The 20,771-nt window shown below is 42.5% G+C and overlaps 2 protein-coding genes across 10 annotated transcripts; one reads left to right on the forward strand and one right to left on the reverse strand.

Moving 5' to 3' along the window:
* Window positions 1-3,325: 3,325 nt before the first annotated feature.
* On the reverse strand, window positions 3,326-7,313 carry LOC148335213 (high-affinity choline transporter 1-like). Of its 6 annotated transcripts, none has more exons than XM_088298255.1 (8): window positions 7,130-7,269; window positions 6,893-7,006; window positions 6,002-6,157; window positions 5,804-5,904; window positions 5,505-5,651; window positions 4,431-4,584; window positions 4,019-4,236; window positions 3,328-3,934 (listed from the first exon to the last, which is right to left on the reverse strand). In XM_088298255.1, exons 1-8 carry the CDS (start codon window positions 7,134-7,136, stop codon window positions 3,455-3,457), a joined length of 1,377 nt encoding a protein of 458 aa, XP_088154381.1. In that variant the 5' UTR covers window positions 7,137-7,269; the 3' UTR covers window positions 3,328-3,454. The 6 variants fall into 6 exon arrangements, with proteins under 6 accessions (XP_088154385.1, XP_088154384.1, XP_088154381.1 ...); XM_088298254.1 differs by having other exon boundaries at window positions 5,765-5,904; XM_088298253.1 differs by having other exon boundaries at window positions 3,330-3,934; window positions 5,756-5,904; window positions 7,130-7,313.
* A 2,242-nt stretch (window positions 7,314-9,555) lies between these two features.
* On the forward strand, window positions 9,556-20,427 carry LOC148335214 (high affinity choline transporter 1-like). Of its 4 annotated transcripts, none has more exons than XM_088297877.1 (10): window positions 9,556-9,928; window positions 10,026-10,228; window positions 13,178-13,277; window positions 13,373-13,486; window positions 16,932-17,087; window positions 17,255-17,403; window positions 17,544-17,690; window positions 18,876-19,029; window positions 19,170-19,387; window positions 19,608-20,427. In XM_088297877.1, the coding sequence occupies exons 3-10, from the start codon at window positions 13,271-13,273 to the stop codon at window positions 20,130-20,132; spliced, it is 1,470 nt and encodes a 489-aa protein (XP_088154003.1). In that variant the 5' UTR covers window positions 9,556-9,928; window positions 10,026-10,228; window positions 13,178-13,270; the 3' UTR covers window positions 20,133-20,427. The 4 variants fall into 4 exon arrangements, with proteins under 4 accessions (XP_088154003.1, XP_088154002.1, XP_088154004.1 ...); XM_088297876.1 differs by having other exon boundaries at window positions 9,556-9,923; XM_088297878.1 differs by lacking the exons at window positions 13,178-13,277; window positions 13,373-13,486 and having other exon boundaries at window positions 9,556-9,923.
* The last annotated feature ends 344 nt before the right edge of the window (window positions 20,428-20,771 follow it).

Here is a 20,771-nt window from a genome sequence, read left to right on the forward strand (position 1 = left end):
AATCACAATATAGTCAGTATCCATTTACAATCTAGGACTATGAGGGTCTATCGGCTATGATATATATAATACCAATCTATCGGCGGAACGAACCTAAAGCGCTGGTGGAACACTTGCACCAGGAAAAGGGAATAATTATAGAACGAAAAACGCTTGCAAAAGGCAAGGAATGACTAACGAAGATTGCTTACCACGGAAGGATAAGAGGAGACCAATCATCGACAGAAAAAGAGAACAGAAAACGAGCCGAGCTGTCGCTGATGACGAAATGAAAGAAAAACGCGACAACAAGAAACACTTGAACAAGATAACGATCGAAGTACGGGAGCATGAGCAAGTAGGATAACAATCCGACGCCAGGTAGTCAGTGTCGGTGGATTATATAGTGAGTGTAATCAGCGTGTCTCGCAGCAGCTGACGGCATGGCGCGAGACGATCGCTGGAGGAACGCCCACACAGCTGAAAAAACAAAAACACACGCGGCATGACAGGCACGGATCATGACAGTGAAATGAAAGGTGGCATTCTTCATTTATTTATTTATTCATTCATAACTGACAGCCTCGCGCTCCGCCCGTGCCCGGGCGGAAGAGGTGCTCCTCTTCGGCTTAATTGTCACGCACGCCGGACCTGCTCCCCCGAAGCGTGCCTCCGTTCGGTTGAACTCGGTTTCATTTCGCCCCGCCCGTGCCCCGGAAGGTGCTCCTATTCGGCTTAACTGTGACACACGCCCGCCCTCCTCCCCCGGAGCTTCCATTCAGTTAAACTTAGGGGCCGCTTGGCACCGCCCGTGCTCGGGGAAGGTGCTCCCCTTCGGCTTAACTGTGACGCGAGCATTCCCTCCTCCTCCGGAGCTTCCATTCGGTTAAACTTAGGGGCCGCTTGGCACCGCCCGTGCTCGGGGAAGGTGCACCTCTTCGGCTTAACTGCCACGCACGCCGGCCGGAGCTCTGGTACGGTCCGAACCGCGCGAAACGTCGCCCCAAATCGTGCCCGGGGGAACGTGCTCTTCTTCGTCCACTCTCTTCTTCGTCCACTCTCCTCTTCGGCGCACGCCGACCGTCTAACCGCTCCAGCACCCCCTCGTGCCGCTCGGCGAAACTACAATGCCCCCGAATATTTTTCAGACCCGCGAAGCACTGAACCCGCGAAAGGTGAACCGCGACGTAGCGGGGTATTACTGTATATAGTATTCTAGGCTTGTGATTAGGCGCGAGACAAGGCTAAGAGAAGTTTGCCATCAGTTCCATCATCATTAACAACTCAGGAAGTCTTTGATCCAGGTGTTTTTATGTGGTTCATCCCAGTTTGAGGCTTCAGGCATGGGCGTATACATTTATTTTGACAAAACCTGATGGCTAAGAAATAATGCTTAAACTTAAAATTATTGACTTTACTATTAAGTAAAGCCGGTTCTTCCTGTTTAAAATTCACCTGCACAAAATGTCATTTCGGGCGGCATGGGTGCCGACTGATTACCGCGATGGCCTGACATGAGGTGGCAAACCTGAGGTGCAGGGTTTCTTTTCTAAATTCTGACGTAGTGTGTAGCACACTCTTTTTTTAAAAAAAAAGTGAAGTCCTTTCTATCTCAGCAGTACAAACAGTAATCCATGCCTTCGTTACATCTAGGCTAGATTACTGTAAAGCAATTTATTTTGGCCAATCCTCCTTCAAGTGCCTCCAACTGCTGCTGCTGCTCGTCTTTTAACTGGAGCTCGGAAGACGGATCAAATAACCCCAATTTTGGCCTCTCTTCACTGGCTCCCACTGCACTTTAGTGTTCGTTGTAAGATACTTCTGTTCGTCTTCAAATCTTTCAATGGCCTCACCCTTACGCACCTGCCGGCTGCTACAGGTCCACGGACCAAATGTTGCTGGAGAACTAAGCGGAGCCTCAGAGGGGATCGCGCCTTTTCTATTAGCAAACCTTCTCTCTGGAATGACCTTCCATTTAATGTTAGGCTATTCCCTCTCTCTCCATTGTTAAAATCTGTTTGAAGACACATTTTTATTCTTTAGCTTTTGACTCAACATGAGACTGTCACTGTTCTGCTGTTGTTCCGGTATCTATTGTCGATGTTTGTATGTGTTTTTATTTGCATTCTAATTTCCTGCTAATTTGTATTAGACCATATGTAAAGTGCTTTGTTACAACTGAAATGCACTATTATTAGGTTCTGGTTAGGTTTGATAAGTGTTAGAAAGGTTAAATGTAATCATCTGTGTTTTCATTTTATGAGTCGAATTACGCCACTGTCCTGTCTCACGTGAAGTACGATGCATTCGGGTAATAGACGACTGTTGCGCAGCAGTTATTGTGCAGACAGATGCCCGGATGGGATGTGTTCAGTGCTGCAGTGTTCGTGTGCATTTCTGAAATCAAGTGAGTACACGTGTCCCGGTATAGCGTAGAGCACAGGTGTCAAACTCCGGTCCCGGGTGGCCGCTTTCCTGCAGGTTTTTCACTTTCAAATGATAATTTGAATCAGGTGTGTTGCAGTTCCGGAGAGATTGAAAGCATGCAGGGAAGCGGTCCTGGAGTTTAACACCTATGCTCTACACCTGATTGGAATGATCATCTCATCAGCAAGCTCTGAAGAAGCCTGATAAGTATCCTACTCATTTGTATCAGGTGTGTTGCAGCCGGGCGCAATGGAAAACATGCAGTAATAATGCCCTCCAGGACCGGAGTTTAACAACTGTGGTGTAGTGTTTATTCCATAGCGCCGTTCTGTCTATATATTATATATATATATATATATATATATATATATATATATATATATATATATATATATTTATATATATATATATATATATATTATATATATATATATATATATATATATATATATATATATATATATATATATATGTGTATATATATATATACATATATATATATATATATATATATATATATATATATATATATATATATTATTTATCAGCTGCTGCGAGATCATAACATTCACAGGGCACACCGGACGGCGTACCAGCAGGTAAAAGTCGAAGTAATTAAATAAATACAAAAAGAAGTAATTGAATAAATACAAAAATAATGGCCGGGGAATAAAAACACAAGTTTTAATAATAATTTGTTTTTTTTTTGTTATAACATGAATTTCACTCTCTCTCTCTCTACCCATATATATATATATATATATATATATATATATTAATTTTTTTAAATTATTTTTTTTAAGCATTTTTGAAGGTGTGCCGCTACTTCGCACCTATATATATTTATTTATATATATATATATAGGTGCGAAGTATATATATATATATATACGGTGTTTTTTTTTTTTTTAAGGTGCGACGCTACTTCGCGGATTTTCAGTTTTCGCGGGTGGTCTCGGTCCCCATTAACCGCGATAACCGGGGGTTCACTGTATATATTATATATATTATATATATATATATATATATATATATATATATATATATATTAAAGAAAAATACTTTCCTCAACTTCTGCCTCATTTTTCTTTTTAAATGCACTCAACACATCCCAGGACTGAGGAATGAGTTGGCGAGAGAATCCCTGCTGGAAAAGCCAGGACATGAGAATGATGGCTGCCAGAGATATGAGCACAATCAGTGTCCTAAACGGAAAGTACTGCGTGATGACGCCATCCTCCTCCCTCCAGCCCGGGTAGAGCAGCACAGGAGGGATGTTGAGCACTGGTTCTCCGCTCAGCAGGCGCAGCATCCAAGCAACCACATAGCCACAGATAGCACCATAGCAGTTGGCGGAGCAGAGGTGCACTACACCGACCAACTGCGGGGTCACAATGCAGTAGAGTAAGTCGTTTGCGAGCAGCCAGAGAGCAAAGATGCTCCTCTTGTTGAAGGCCAGACCGGTTCCAGACAGGCCCACCAGCAGCACACTAATCTTGATCACCCACTTCAGCTCCCTTTCTGATGCCTGTGGGAAAACAAATATCAAGAATTGTGTTGCTCGTGGCTGCTGAACTGCAACAACCCCTACCCTGTCCACATCGACACACACCTGCTTTCTCAAAGTCGTCTTGTATATATTGTGTGTGAACATGGATGCCGATGACAGCAAGGCAGAGTCCATGGAGGACATAACTGCTGCTGCTACGGAGCCAATGCCTAACACTGAGACCCAGGCGGGTGTGATGTAGGACAGAGCCAGTGGAAGAACGTTCCCCGCATCTCCGCGTTCATAAGGTGATGGTAGACCATATTCTGTCTTGTTCCAGTCTTGGACAGAAGGAAAATGGGTGCAAGAGGCACAAACGGAGGTATGGAGTAGGGTTCAGGAGATAAAAAAGTCATCTTCTAACACTTGACAAAAATCTGTTCAGAGCTTCATACAGTCTTTCAATGACAGTCTGATATCTGAATCTCTTACTTTGGTGTGTACTGTATGGCAGATTTTTAAGACGAGTCTTTACCTGCGGAAGCAGCTACAACTCCGATGATCACTGAAGGGACTCCCATAATAAAAGAAAAAACGGCTGCAGCAAAGCAGGTAAACTGTGCCTTTGACGAGGAGGCTGCTGCAAGGATCCTCTGGAATAGAGCCTGACAAGCCAGTCCACCTAAAGCCTACAGCATACATAAGGGGCAATCATATTAATTAAGCATCCAACACCACTGATAAAATAAGAGGTAGGCAACGTCATTCCTTCACTAAGTTGGCGTCAGTATTTCAGAATCAAGATCACCTTTATTATCCAAGCATATAAAATACAAGTAATTTGTCTCCGGCACGACACTACTATTACAGTAACAAACAATTACGATAAACAAAGACGTGGTGATGTCTTGAATATAAGGGTATCATTGTGCAGTAGTACCAGCCTAATGACAGATGTGCAACAATTCGAGAGTCGTAAGTCCAGAGATGCAGCGCTCAGTGGTGTGGTACTTACAATACTGTGATGGTTGTGCAGATAATTGTCGCTCCATTTTTAATTGACAAGTAGCGGTACATGTGATGCAACTTTGGATGTGTAATTATGCAAAAAGTCCTTGAGTGGTATGAAGTATCAGTGTCAGTCATGTCATATCAGTTATATATATATATATATATCTCTCAATGAGTGTTGCCAACTATTCCCACCATTAAATTATTGAATTTCAGAACTTGTTTGATGGCACATTTTTATTCTTCAGCTTTTGGATCAACATGAGACTGTCACTGTTCTACTGGTATCTATTGTATGTGTTTTAGTTTGTGATCAAATTTCCTGCTAATTTATATTACACTTTTTCTTATATTTATATAAAAAGTGCAATATAATGTATTTATTATATAATATAATACATTTATTTTTTTATATTTATATTGCGCTTTGTTACTGCTCCAGCTGTTGTGAAATGCACTCTCTCTCTCTCTCTCTCTCTCTCTCTCTCTCTATATATATATATATATATATATATATATATATATATATATGTATGTATGTATATATATATATATATATATATATATATATATATATTATGAAGTAAATTGATCTGACCACAACTAAAAATTCATCTGTCCATTTTCCTGCATCCTCAAGCTTCACTTCTCCCAGCCATGCGTGAACACTTGACTGGTTGAAATGGTCTGTTTGTGATGTGTCCGTCACCACAGGGTTGAGAATCATTAAGGGAATACAGAGCCACTAAAAGACAAAACAACCATTGGTTAGTCATAGCTACATGGCGGGGAAATACATTTTACTGTCCTATTTTTCTTTGGTAAACTTAGTCTACTTTTTGAGCTCACCAGACTGACAAATATGAAAGACAGTTGGATGATATCAGTGTACGCAACTGCATAGAGGCCTCCTAAAAAAGTGTAGATGATCGCGACAGTGGAAGAGATCAGGATGGAGATTGTGGATGACAGATCAAGGATGATGCTCATTGTTGACCCTGGAAATCACGTGCATATTAAATCAAAGATACTACAGTAGTTTTTTTAAGTAATATTAATAATATTAACACACACTAAAAAAAATAAACTACTAACCTAAAGCTGAGAGGGTGCAGGCAACCCACAAAATATCACTGACCAAAGCAGGAAATAATATTGATGTCGTGAAAAATTGGCCATAGCGATGCTGAAATGGGTCCAACATAGTCACATAGCGTTTGGACCTCATTGGTTTTGCAAAAACTAATCCTGCTGGAAAAATACAAAACATACTAAAATAATAAGACAGGCGTTAAGATCAGGGTAATAGCCAGAAATATTTCAGTGCGGTTGCCACAGTGTCACAACACCACAGGGAGAGGTGGCCGTGTGTGCTTCCATCATTCTTTACTACACCATTCACGGCCAAGGTTTCTTCGGTTTTCTACTGTTTGTATCATAAGTATGTGTACATGATTGGTATGCGTGGATTGGTATTTCATGAAACCATGACTGTTGATGATTTGATAAACAGATACTTCGCAAACCTGTTGTTTGCTTGCTATGGTGTGATGGTATGGATCTTATTGAAGTTGACTCTCTAAATTGAATGTTTATTTACTTAATCTGATTATTTTACAAAAAACGGACAGATTATTAAAGCGTCGAAGTATGCTGCATCCGTGAGAAAATGACAAAAGAATAACAGATAAATAAACCTAGCATGCATTGATGGAATGAGAACATGCAAACTCCACATCAAAAGGCCGGAGCCCCGACTTGAAGCTAAAACTTCAGAATTGTGAGTCAGATGTGCCATGCAGCAGGAAACAAACAAAAACCACAACAATACAATTTACAAAATGGCAAAGACTGTGTTTAAAAAAAAATAAACTGAAGCTTAATGCAACGCATCACTTTGATCAAAAGACGTAATCCTCACTTTAACAAATCTCTGTTTGTGAAGCTGATACTAAATCCCACAAGATTTTCATTTCCGATACTTACCAATAAGAAAATTCACAAGATACGCAAGAGGACCAAAAGCCCAGACGAGCCCTTGAGCTGGAGCATAAACAGCCTCAGCGGTCCCCAAAATGTAACCTCCACCAACCCATGTTGCTAATGGGAAAGACAAATAAAAATAAAAAAAAGAAATCTAATTGAAGAAAAGTGGTGCAGAAATTGTATTACATTATTATTAATGATTTTTAAAACATTAAAAAAATATGAGCGCATGTCTACCTGTCATGGTAAAAACACCAACCACGATGTTGATGTTTCGGCCCCCGACCACAGCGACTTCGCTCTGTTGACCAGTGCATTTCTTTTCCACTTTTTTTGACTTGCGTGATGCCAGTATTCCAGTTAACAGGATTGCAACGTAAAAGATAACGACAGCCACAAGCCCAGCCACATCTACTGCCATGTTTGCAATAAATGACACCAACAAACACAAGAATGAGCCCAATCGTTACAAGCTGCCAACTTGAATTATTCATTGACTTGTCGCTCGTGTCAAAGGTGCCCATCCATTCTTTTGTGTCAGAACACGCCGATAATGTTATTCATTTACAAAGCACAGCATCTTTATTTCTGTAGAGCATTTCATGCTCAAGGTAACTCGGCATGTATTACATCAGTGGTGCCCAACCACCGGGCCGTGGACCGGTACTGGGCCGCCCATTTGGTTTAATGTAGCTGCGAGCTGTGACGCGGCAGGGTTCCGACGCAAACGCGATCAATTGTCTTAGGATTGAAAGAGCGGCCTGGGCTTTTTGGTGATAGGAAGAATTGTGGACCTGGCTGAAGTCATTGTTATATTTTACTTTTCTTCAGCTTGTGTTTTCTGAATATATAGCCAATGTGTTTGTGAGCAACAAAGTCCAAAGATGGGTAGATGTTAACATTTTTTTAAGCTACTCAAGTATGGCTAGCCCTTAACAAAAATGATTAATGAATTATTGTTTCTGTAACCTATCAGGGCTACCATTCCTCCAGTTTTTCAATTCAAGATGACCCTCTTCCCCGCTCTATTCTCACTCAAAACGCACAGTTGTAACCAATGTTTTCATGTGTTAGTAAGCAAATAATGTACAAATATAAATGTTTGTCATGAAGTTTAAAGATTTGCCTGGGCTTTTCAGCACCAAGGGGGGGGGGGGGTATTGAGAAGCCTGGACCTGCCTGAAGTCATTGTTTACCTTTCCTTTTCTTCAGTTTGTGTTATATTCACCACATTTAGCCAAAGTCCAAACATGGGTAGATGATAAACTTTATTTAAGGCCATATCTCACTGATCAGCAAATTCTCATGAGTGTACCAAATCTTGTATTCGCCAACTTTTCTAACAAAAATCAGGGGTCACCTCTGTCATTTGTGAATGTTTGGGTGTGCAAAAAGCAGATGGGGACTATCCATCCATCCATTATCTTCCACTTGTCCGGGGTCGGGTTGCGGAGGCAGCAGCTTCAGCATTGCTTCTGCCATTGGGACATATTGGGAACACCTCACCAGAGAGGCGTTCAGGAGAAATCCTAAGCAGATGCCAAAGCCACCTCATCTGGCTCCTATCAACGGGGAGGGGCAGCGGCTCGACTCTGGGTCACTCTTGGATAACCAAGCTTCTCACCCTATCTTGAAGGGAGAGCCCGGACACCCAGCGGTGGGAAACTCATTTCGTCCACTTGTATCTCGTGTCAATGATGGATTTCAACAATATATAAATGAATTTCAGCCCAACGTGCTGCTCCCATTGAATAATTACTTTGGCTGGTCACTGCATGAGTTACATCAGGCAACAAAAGCGAAGACAAGATTACGTGAGAAGGCAAAGGAAAAAGAAAAGAAAGTGTGTCAGAGATTGGTTGTTGAACATTAAATAACTTGGTCAATATGAAAAACCCACGCAGCAATCAAATGATGGAAATTTCTCAGAGTGGATCCTGTTGAGAGGTTGAGCCCCTGCATCCAGAATTACAAAACCAACCAAAGACAAGCTGGCTATTGCATTGAGATACAAGGCCAGAGTTCCTGTCTTATGGATTTGGTGGCGAAAGACTCCATGAGTGAGTTCAAGCTTCCCACAACTTCGGAAGAGTGGAAGCAAGGCTTCTTGGGCTGATAGATCTTCCACCACATACTGGGAGCTGTTGCTGGCAAATGTGGCCATCCAGGATCCATCCCACCCCGCAAGAAATAATTTTAAATTGTAATTTTAGCAGAAGTGGATTCCCAGCATGAGTTCAACTATCAAGATGTTGGATGCAATGGCTGTTTTTTTGTCAAAATCTGTGCTATCAATACAAAGCATTTGAGAAAAATAAAATTTATATATATATTTATCTATGAAATGCTATTCCCAATTACATTGTCATAATTGTACAAGGGTACCCATGGAACTTGTTTTTACTTCGATGCAAACCTAACAATATCACAGTGGTTTGTTTGTTACATGCGTGTGGGCTCTAAAGAGATATGTTAGCAAAACCCAAATGAATGCTCAAGCAGGCGGATGAAAATGTGTAGGACAGTGTTTTCCAGATTTTAATTAACCAATGCAACCACTTTACATGGGAAGAAAAAATCTCACAGCACATAATTCAACAAAAAGTGGATTAACAGGTAATTTGGTCATCTTCTGCCATCTAGTGGAAGATCATCTCCTCAAGGCCCGCGACACTGCCTTCAGGTCAGTTGGCAGAGCCCTGTACAGTGTGGCCCGTGCTGACCCGAAAAAAGGCATTAAGCTAGCCCAAACGGACTACAGGAGGAGTCTGGAGTCCCACCTTGCCAGCAACAGACCACGGGAGAAGTGGCAAGGTCTATGGAGCATCAGCAACTGCCGAGGCAGTAGCATAACGTCTGCAGACCTGAGTGCGTCGCTGACGGAGGAGCTCAACTCCTTCTTTGCTCGCTTTGACACACCGCCGCACTCCATGCCTAAACTCCCCCTCACTCACCATAGAGGAACACGATGTGAGGCGTGCGCTCCTGGCTATTAACCTCAGGAAAGCTACTGGACCCGACGGAATACCAGGTAAGGTCCTCAGAGCATGCGCCCACCAACTATCACGTTTTTTGCAGGATCTTCAACCACTCCATGTGTACGAAAGACTCATATTTCCTTATTTTTATGCAGGCAGCGTTTGGGCAGCTCGGCCGGGTCCTTCATCGCTTTGGCGCCGCGGTCGAGAGAGAGAGGGAGAGACAGAGAGAACAGTGCGACCCGTCCGAGCTGTTACGACAAAGTTAAAGTGTGCCGCCGATAGACGTTCGTGAATTGACCCGTGTGTTTTCCTCTGAGCTGTATATGTGCCAATCTCGAGTGTGCGTCCATGAGAGGTGAGTCGCGTTGCCTTTCAGTAGTGATGGGTAGATGAGGCATCCTGTATTGTTTTGACACAGTGACACAATGTATTGACACTGTGTTGCTGAATACGGACACCTGGTGGACTTGCAGGAAACATTTGACAGGGTCATCTGACACTGATCTGTCAAACTAATTTTATCCAATTCCATTGATTAGCGACGTGATGTGTTTTTATATATCCTATTTCGTATTACTTTCCATCGCCCTAATTACTCTCTTATTTATCTAGTTTATATATTTAACTGAATTATTGTCGTATTGCACTGGAGAGGGGAGCTCTCTAATCTCGTTGCACACTTGAGTACAATGACAAAGGGATTTCTGATTCTGATTCTGATTAGGCATTTGCTTTCACATTATTTTTACATACACGCAATTTCATTAAAAAAAACTTTGATATTCAAGATGCAGTTGATAAATTAATTGAACAATAAAAGTGTTGTGAATGACAATGGACTCATTGTAATTAAAGATTTTTATTCAAAAGAAATTAGTTTCTCCAGCGTTTTGTTATTCAGTCTATTTCTTTTTTTGAGGCAATTTCCCCCGCCTTTGAGAAGATCCTCTCACAAGGCACTGAAGAGGGCGGTGTGCACAACGCCTGTGTGGCTAATATAAATAGGTGAGGGAACGTTGCCTCCATGGACTTCCAGTATAAGAGCGGGTCTTCCGTACGTGCAACGTGTCCTGCTGACATATAGCGCTGCACCTCTGAGTGCGGATATTTAACGCAAAGTAACGCGCCAATAACTCGATGCTTGTTTTGAGCGTCCATCCTGTTGACAGATGCGCTTCCTTATGAACACAGTTTGGCGCGCGACCGCTGTGTCGACACGATTCTGGTAGTGGTCACCACGGCAGGAAACCAAACCAAAGGGACACATTGTAATGGACTTTAACAGACACTGTTGTGAATTTGGATGTTAATTGCCAAACTGTTGGATAAATTGCTTAAAGCAGCCTCCTGCCTCCTCCTTATTCCGCCATCCTGAACCACTTGCCCTTCCAAACATCCTGGCCACGAAGTGGCGCTCTGGCCGGCGCCCCCAGCTCCGGTAAGATAAAAAATCTGAACCACCCGATTAACAGTCAAGACTGACACACACTGCTATCGACATAGCCTCCACAACACCATGGCTCAAGCAGTCATCCCCTCCTGCTTGAAAACTTCTACCATTATTCCTGTCCCCAAAAAGTCACCCGCAGTCCTCCTGAATGACTACCGTCCTGTTGCTCTCACACCAGTCATCATGAAGTGCTTCAAGAGACTGGTTCTCCAGCACATCAGGGACTGTCTTCCTCCCACACTGGACCTCTACCAGGTTGCATACCGAGCAAACAGATCGACTGAGGACGCCATCGACACTGCTCTGCATGTTGTGCTGGGCCACCTGGAACGACAGCAGAGCTATGCAAGGATGCTCTTTGTGGACTACAGCTCGGCATTCAACACGATCATCCCAGACATCCTCGTCGCCAAACTGGACATTCTCGGCCTCCCTGCCCTCACACGCATCTGGATTAAGGACTTTCTGACCAACAGACCCCAGACTGTGTTGCTCGGCCCCTACACGTCCTCCACCCGCATGCTGAGCACCGGTTCCCCTCAAGGATGCGTGCTGAGCCCTCTCCTGTACGCCCTCTACACCTATGACAGCAGCCCGGCCCACGGTATAACAACACCGTCAAATTTGCTGACATTACGACAGTGGTCGGTCTGATCTCGAAAGGTGACTAGAAAGAGACTAACGGCTTGGTGTGAGGACAACAGACTGCAACTCAACATTGCAAAAACGAAGGTGATGGTCATCGACTTCATGATGAACAAGACTGTGTCAACCCCCCTCTACATCAAAGGCATGTGTGTGGAGAGGGTCCACACATTCAAGTTCCTGGGAGTACAGATCTCCGATGACCTCTCCTGGACACACAACACCACGGCAGTGATTAAGAAGGTCCACCAGCGTCTGCACTTCCTCAGGGTCCTCAGGAAATTCAACCTGGACAAGAAGCTGCTGCTGGCCTTCTACCACTCGTCCATCGAGAGCCTGCTGACCTACTGTGTCTCCACCTGGTACAGATGCTGCGCTGAGGCAGACAGTGTGAGGCTCCAGAGGACGGTAAAAACAGCTCAGAGGATTATTGGCTGCCCTCTCCCCTTCCCTGTCGGACGTCTAGACCACTCGGTGCCTCAGCAGAGATCTCAATATCATAAAAGACGATACTGACCCGAACTCACACCTGTTCGACCTGTTGCCCTCTGGCAGGCGCTACAGGTGCATCAAATCAAAGAATAATAGACTGAAAAAGTTTCTTTCCGAGAGCCATCTCCATAATGAACTCTCACACTCACACACAACCACCCTTACCTTGCAGAACGGCGACATAATTTTTGTTTATCCAATTTCGTGTTTATTTTCTATTTCATTATTTATTCTTTAATTAATCTAATTTATATATTTTATTAAATTATTGCTGTATTGCACTGCAGAGGGGAGCTCTCTAATCTTGTTGCGCACTGTACAATGACAATAAAGGGATTTCTGATCTGATTTCTGATCATTTAATCACGCTGCCTGTTACTCATCTCTGGCAAAGATCAACCAAGAACAATTTTTGTCGTATATATTTTTTCTTTCATCCAAGTAAGACTGAACAAATTCAGTGGTAGGTTATAAAATACATTTCACAAAAAAGAAGTGAGAAGATGCACTGGCCGAGCTACAGGGTGGATTACGTCTGCCTCACTGTTCAGTTTGATGTCTTGATACAGTCACACCCAGCAGCTTGTAAACCTTGCGGTCTCGCTGACAGTCGGCAGTGTTAGTTTGACAAGCATGGCAGTGCACGTAGCTGGACTTGTGGCTGTGGGAGTCTTTTATTTGATTGTTCTGTTAATTGCGATCTTGGCCTGGCGCAAGTCGAAGCAAGTGGAGAAGAAATGCGCTGGAAAAAAGAGCGAAGTGGCCATTGTTGGGGGACGCAATATCAACATTGCGATTGGTGTGTTTACCATGACAGGTAAGACTTTTTTCTCCTCTCACGTTTGACAAAGTGAAGATTTTTTTTTTTTGTTGTGCTGCTGACTTTTGTTTCCCATTTGTGTTTTGATTTAGCAACATGGATTGGTGGCGGTTACATTATGGGGACTGCTGAGGCGGTTTACGATCCATCTCGAGGTCTTGTCTGGGCGTTCGGTCCTCTTGCTTATTTTATTAATTTTGTACTTGGTAAGTATAACTTACTACTTTTTGTTTCTCATTCATAATGCACCTCGTAGGATAATGGCTCAAGATGACCTTTTAGAGCCATCTGATCAACAGAAATTTCCAGACTTTGATCGGCAAATGTTTTAGAGTCAATCCCAAATTGTTGTGTGTGTTTTGTGTTGGTTTTTGTTGGTATTATTTATTGGTCGACGTTAGGCCATGAATGTCACTTTGTCAAAATGTGTACCTTGTAGAGACTGTGTTATTAGAGTAGATACAAATTAAAGGTGAAGGAAGCATTTATTAAAAGTCCAGTCACATTTATAAACTGCATATACCCACATACAACCAGGGTGGAATGCAGTCTCCAAGTACCCACCTCAAAGATTTCTGATCTCCTTGGCCAATTCTACATGATCCGCCCGTGGTGGTTTGCATATTCGCTTTCTTCCGAAGCCCAGAGCCACCTTTACCTACTCAATATGCCCTCCTCATCTACTGCTACCACTGAACCTAGAAAGGTTCTGCTTTTCTTATTTTTCGCATTCTTATTTTATGAGGATAATGCTACAGACGGGACCTTTATAGGGTTGTATGCCCCTGTGCGGTAATGTGAGCTTCAAGGGAGATTTTATTTTATTGCCAGTTATGTACTTCAGTTTGCATACAATGCTCACCAAAACTACATATGCGTAAAACGGCGCTGGACTGTTGCAAGTGTTTGTATGGAGAGAAGATAAACCTGCTTGTAAGGGGGACGGAGAGGCATACTTCAAGAGAAGAAGCAACAACAGACGCTCTTTGAACGCCTTACGGAGCAGTGAGTTCAACCAATTTCAATTCATTTCGATTTGCATTACGACATGTAATTGCCTTTATCTTTTTAACTCGAGCGAGTGGGAGTGTTATTGCAGGACAGCATCTTGCTAGCTTGTTGACAAAATCCACTCGGACAAGCCCTTTTCTGGAAGGATATATTTTGGCACCCACTTTCAAGCTAGGGGCAGATTCAATAAAACTTGATAAACTCAATAAAAGGTGTAAAACTTAGGTACAAATGGTTGACGGAAAGGACACGTGTATCTTAGATTGCACCCTAGTTAAGATAGCAACACTTTATTGTTCAAGAAGAGGATTTACTCCAGCCCAGACACCTTGCTTTAAATTGAATGTTAAATAAATAAATACTGCTGTTGTTGTACGCAAGTTGTGCTTCCAAATGTTGCTGTAGAAATCCATTATGGGGACTGCTGAGGCTGTTTACTCTCCAGCTCAAGGACTCCTCTGAGCTTTCGGGCCTCGTGCTTATTTTGCAAGTATAAAATGGGAATCTTTTGTGGTTCTCACACTGAACCCAACCCCGCAGGATCATGGCTCAAGATGATCTTTTGGAAACATCCAATGAACAGGCTTTTGCAAACTTTGATCAGGAAGGTTGAAATCCGGTTCAAATTAGGCCCAATTAATGATTTGTGCGTGTGTATGTGTGTGTGTGTGTGTTCCCCTTTTTCGTTCAAGTTCCGCAAATGCCTTCAAATTTAAATTGTTTACAGCAAAAAATAAAATAGTGTAGGAACAGCTGAGGAAAAAAAATTGTAAAAACTTTTGCATTACTGAACATGCTTGTAAAACGTGCTAAAACCGGTTAAAAAAAAGTAGTAAAGTGATGTTTTGCAAAGATTTCGATGCAAGAGAAAAAATGAGCATCAGGAGAGTTATTTAAAGACACATACACACACACACATATATATATAGATATAGATATATATCTATAGATATATCTATATATATATATATATATCTATATATCTATATATATATATATATATATATATATATATATATATGTATCTCATAGGAATATGGATTTCTTATTGCTATGTTTCGATTTTTATTGCTTATATCAACTGACTCATATCTACTATCTCCTGTAAGGACTGTAAAATGTCTCTCTGCAAAGATAATGAATAACAGACACATACACGAGTTATTTACATTGGGAGATGTAACAGTTTGCCAAGTTCCACAACAACAACCCCCTTGCTGAATTCGTCCATGCATGACAATCGACATACACACTACACTATTTTGTTGAAGCCAAAACTACGAAGAGCTGCAGTGTGGTTGGGAACACGAATTATTAGCAAATGTTCCCATTGTGTGACTATTAAAGGACTTTATCTTTAGCTAACAGTGTTAGCCTTAGATAAGGGGCGCATACTTGATTGTTTGTTTGGGGTCAAAATACAGAATTTTGTTTTGGGAAACACCTGTGCCGTTTTGAAGATGTCATTCATCGGAGGTTCACGGTGTACTGTATGCACCTTAAGGCTAGACAAATAGAACGAGTGAACTGGGATACACAAGGTAACCACACATCTCTATAAAAACTATTAAAAATATTATAACATGATATCAAATATTAAAATCTCGTGCTTGTAAAAAGCAGCACGTTGATTTTTCTGTGGTCAAAGGACTTGTTTTACCGTTTCAGATGCCAGACACTTGCGCTCAAGTTTATCCTGAATTTGCATGATTGAACCTCTTCCCGGGATGAAACGGTCTCAGCTGACCGTGTATTTGTTCTTGACTGGGCAAAAATGAAGCACAAAAAGCAGACAATGCTTTGATTCTGGAGTCTCGAGAGGACGAACTGGTGACCACCGAAAGATGCGCACGGGAAGAGAATTCAAGCACTGTGCCTACTGTGTGAAGATCTTGTAAAGAAAAGACCGCCTGGAAAGTGGAATGAGTAGAATTCGGCTACAATATGGAGCAAAACCAGGAAGTCTCTGTGGAATATGTAAAGAAAATGTTCACGTGGCTCAACCAAATTTACACTGAGCACTACAAAACCCTTGTACCAAAGGCTTGATGGAGTCGGCAAAGGTGTCTCAGCGAGCTGATTCCCCTCAACTGATTCGTATCTGCATGACATTGTTCTTGGAAGATCAGGAAAATCTGTGCAGACATTATCATCATGGACAAAGGTTCCCTTACTGTCACAATTCGCCTGACACCATGAAGCGTGCATTACAAGTCCTTGTTTAGCAGAGACAGCCATGTGGAGTTCTTGAAGACCAGCAGTACCTTTTTGCACGACCATGAGCCTCCATGGCCATGCAAAGCTTTGTGGTGCAAAGTACAATAGAATTACTCTGTACAATACAATCAATATGACAATGCTAATTGTTGGTCGTCAATAGGCGGCAGCACCGGGTGATACAAAATGAAAATATGGCTTTACCGCCAAATTGTTATGAAAGTGAATTTCTATACATTGTATTTCTTTGATTTATATATATATATTAAACACTAGTATCTGTGTGTCAACTTTTTTAAAGGAAATATAAGGTCCAGTTGAATTAGATTTTCATCTTGTGTGTGTACATCTTTACGTTAGGACTGCCACTGTTTGTTGTTGTCTAAGACACTTATTGGTCTGGTATTTTTTATGTTTTTCCAGCGGGATTGTTATTTGCCAAACCAATGAGGTCCAAACGGTACGTGACCATGTTGGACCCATTTCAGCATCGCTTTGGCCAATTTGTCACGACAGCAATATTAATTCCTGCGCTGATCAGTGACATTTTGTGGGTGGCTTGCATCCTTGCTGCTCTAGGTTAGTAATTGCCTTTGAATGTTTTTTTGCTCCTTCTGTCAGAGGAAGGCGACAAAAGGATCACTGTCAAACATGCATACTGAAATTGGTTTATAGTCTGAGTATGATGGCTGGAGTGAGGGTCCAAAAAGACTTTGATTTAATGTTGCGTGTGATTTCCATTCCAGGGGGGACGATGAGCATCATCCTTGATCTATCATCTACAATTTCAATCCCAATCTCTGCGGCTGTCTCGATCACCTACACATTCTTAGGAGGCTTGTACGCAGTTGCATACACAGATGTCATCCAACTGTGCTTCGTATTTGTCAGTCTGGTGAGCTATCAAGAAAAGTGCACAGGTTTATGTGATTGCAGTTGTTTTGTATGAGAATGTCAAGGCTGTGTTTTTTGGGGGAAATTCTATTGTTTTTTTAATTTTGCTATTTCTAACAAGTGTTTGCTTCTTTGTTGTAGTGGCTGTGTGTTCCATTTATGTTTCTCAGTCCTGCGGTGACTGACCTCTCCCAAGCAACTCATTTCAACCAGTCAGGCATCGTCTCCTGGGTAGGACAGTTGAAACTTGAGGACGCAGGAAAGTGGACAGACGACTTTCTCGTCGTGGTAAGATCAAATGTTATTTTCAGATCAATGTTATAGATTAATAATTCAACAAATATGCCATACACAGTTCTCCCTGAGCCATCTCCTTATCATGCTAGAGGAGTGTGTGTCTTTGCATGATCATAGTAGCTAAGTTGTCTGGGGCTATATATATATCTGGTTGGGTCATGCGTGGCAAACAGGTGCGAGGTGAGAGACCACACAAAGTGCTGCTTTCAGCCCCTGTATGATGAAGACAAATTTTGGACCTTGTTTCCCATGCGGTTCATTGGAGCCTGAGGTGGGGCTTGATGACGAGCGCCTGGTACGGGCCTGCACCCATGAGACCCAGCTGGGTACGGCCAAAAATTGAAATGGTCTTCCATGTGGGAGTGAGCATGGATCCAGTTTCTTTCATTTTAGGCAGAGGCAGATGGCTAAAGTGAAGCCCTTCCTTTCTCAAATGCATTTAGAGAGAGTAATCCGTGCCTTTGTTACATCTTGGCTAGATTATGATAATGCACTTTATTTTGGAGTCAGCCAGTCCTCCGTCAAGCGTCTCCAGCTGGTGCAAAATGCTGCTGCTCGCCTTCTAACTGGAGTTCGGAAGAGAGAGCACAAAACCCCAATTCTGGCGTCTCTTCACTGGCGCCCTGTGCATTTTTGAGTTCATTTTTAGATACTTCTATTTGGATTCAAATTTTTAAATAGTCTTGCCCCAACCTACTTCTCTGAGCTCCTCCATCCATCTAGGCATCAAGGATCCAGTTTAGTGGCCTCAATGTTGCATCACTGCTTTTTGCAGACAATGTGGTTTTGTTGCCTACATCAATCGGTGATCACCTACTCTCTCTCTTTTGCACAAATTCCTGCGAGTTTAATTTCTGTTTCCTTATGTCAAGCACAGTGTACTCGGGTGCCCTGATTTTTCGGAATGTAGCGAGGATTATCCGGGAATAGAACTCCATTCCATCCCACAATGGCGCACAAAGACACAAATGCTCTGCTCCTAATTCTACCGGTCCGAAGTCGAGCAAAATAGCAAAAGAAAAAACTTCACCGTTGCGCTTGGAACAAAAATAAGGCCCTTAGTCTCCCAATTGGCCTGGGAACACCTTGGGATTCCTCCCCAAACATCCCCAATCCATCCTATTCGAGTTCTAAATTACATTCTTGATGAACTTAGCATGCTTATGTGCGCTGTAGGGTGTCGGTGGACTGGCTAGTCAGGCTCTATTCCAGAGGATTCTTGCAGCATCCTCCTCGTCCCGGGCTCAGGTTACCTGTTTTGCTGCTGGTGGCTGTGCTTTTATTATGGGAATCCCCTCGGTCATCATTGGAGCTATTGCTGCTTCTGCAGGTACACACACACACACCCTAACATTCACCATGCGACTAATAAGTGACAAGACCACTTACATACTTTTTGTTCTCGTTCTCATTTCTTTTCCATCTTTCTCTCTCTATGTGCCTCCTCCATGCTCTCTCTTTCTCTGTAAGACTGGAACCAGACAGAATATGGTCTACCCCCACCTTATGAGCGCGGGGAGGCAGGGAATGTCCTGCCATTGGCTCTCTCCTACATCACACCAGAATGGGTGTCAGTGTTAGGCATTGGTGCTATAGCAGCAGCAGTTATGTCTTCCATGGACTCTGCATTGCTATCTTCAGCATCCATGTTCACACAAAACATATACAAGACAACTTTGAGAAAGCAGGTATGTGTTCGCAAGAGACTGCGTGTGTGCATGTGCGTGTGTATGTGTGTGTGGGTGTGTTTCAGGGAGTGTGAGTGAAGTAGCGTATGTGGGTGGTGACGGTGAGTTCTGCGTGTGTACACGCGTGCGTATGTGTGTGTGGGTGGGTGTGTGAGAATGGCTCAGCAACGAGCAATGCAAGACAACTTTCAAGATTTTTTTGGGTTTGTTTTTACAACAGTCATCAGAAAGGGAGCTGCAGTGGGTGATCAAGATTAGTGTGCTGCTGGTGGGCCTGGCTGGAACTGGTCTGGCCTTTAACCAGAGCAGCATGATTTCTCTCTGGCTGCTCACTACCGACCTACTCTACTGCATTGTGGTTCCGCAGTTGGTTTGCGTGGTGCACCTCGGCTCTGCCAATCGCTACGGTGCCATCAGTGCCTACGTGATATCGCTGCTGCTGCGCGTGCTAAGTGGCGAGCCAGCGCTCGGCATCCCCCCTGTGCTGCTCTACCCGGGCTGGAGGGAGAAGGATGGCGTCATCACGCAGTACTTTCCCTTCAGGACACTGATTGTGCTCATTTCTCTGGCAATCATTGTTGTCATGTCTTGGCTCTTCCAGCTGGGCTTCTCTCGCAAGTTCATTCCTCAGTCCTGGGATGTGTTGGGCGGGTTCAAAAAGAAAATGGAGGAAATGGAAAAGGAGGGGACACCGATGCCAATTTCCAATGATGAAAAGAACTATGTCTTTAATACAGCTTTATAGGCGCACAGTATCTGCCAAACCTTAGTTTTTTTTCTACAATACTTCTATAATATTTTTATTGTTTTTTTTTCACATATGTTATATATGGCAACAACAAATTAATAAAAAGCTAAAACAGCTAATAGAACAGACAAAACAAAACAAGAAACACAAAACCGGCAACTCCACAGCATTTTATATCTTAATATGTTTTTTTTGTTTTTTTTGTTCTGGCAGCCACAGATGTTAAATTGATAAACATGTTTATTTGTGATGACATTATGACTGAATTAAGTGTTTACATTTTGTAATGGAAAAGAAAATTGACAACAGCACTAAAAGAAAATAAACTATGAGAAAATTGTTTTTGTTGTTGTTGTTGTTTTTTTTTTTTTTTTTTTTTGCTAGTCTGTTCGCGGAGTTTACGGATCTGTACTTAAAGAGTTTCGCGATCTGTTCCCACAGTTTACTAATCCTAACCCACAGTTTAGTGATCTCTACCCACAGTTTAGTAATCTGTTCTGAGAGTTTAGTAATCATAATCTGTACCCACACTTTACTTGTCTATACCCACAGTTTACGAATCTGCACCCACAGTTTAGTAATCTGTTCCCGCATACCTTTCTTTGCTCCTGCCTGTCTATGTAAAATAGCTGTAGC

Source organism: Idiotropiscis lumnitzeri, chromosome 6, assembly GCF_059441095.1.
Source record: "Idiotropiscis lumnitzeri isolate Australia: NSW breed Sydney's pygmy pipehorse chromosome 6, RoL_Ilum_1.0, whole genome shotgun sequence".
Taxonomy (NCBI): Eukaryota; Metazoa; Chordata; class Actinopteri; order Syngnathiformes; family Syngnathidae; genus Idiotropiscis; species Idiotropiscis lumnitzeri.

Coding starts and splice junctions, on each gene's coding strand:
- LOC148335213 (XM_088298253.1), bottom strand. CDS start 7,313: ATGGCAGTAGATGTGGCTGGGCTTGTGGCTGTCGTTATCTTTTACGTT. Junction 5,652..5,755: donor CTTTCATATTTGTCAGTCTG/GTGAGCTCAAAA, acceptor TTTGTCTTTTAG/TGGCTCTGTATTCCCTTAAT. Junction 3,935..4,018: donor AGACGACTTTGAGAAAGCAG/GTGTGTGTCGAT, acceptor GTTTTCCCACAG/GCATCAGAAAGGGAGCTGAA.
- LOC148335214 (XM_088297875.1), top strand. CDS start 13,094: ATGGCAGTGCACGTAGCTGGACTTGTGGCTGTGGGAGTCTTTTATTTG. Junction 13,278..13,372: donor TGGTGTGTTTACCATGACAG/GTAAGACTTTTT, acceptor GTTTTGATTTAG/CAACATGGATTGGTGGCGGT. Junction 13,487..16,931: donor TTTTATTAATTTTGTACTTG/GTAAGTATAACT, acceptor ATGTTTTTCCAG/CGGGATTGTTATTTGCCAAA.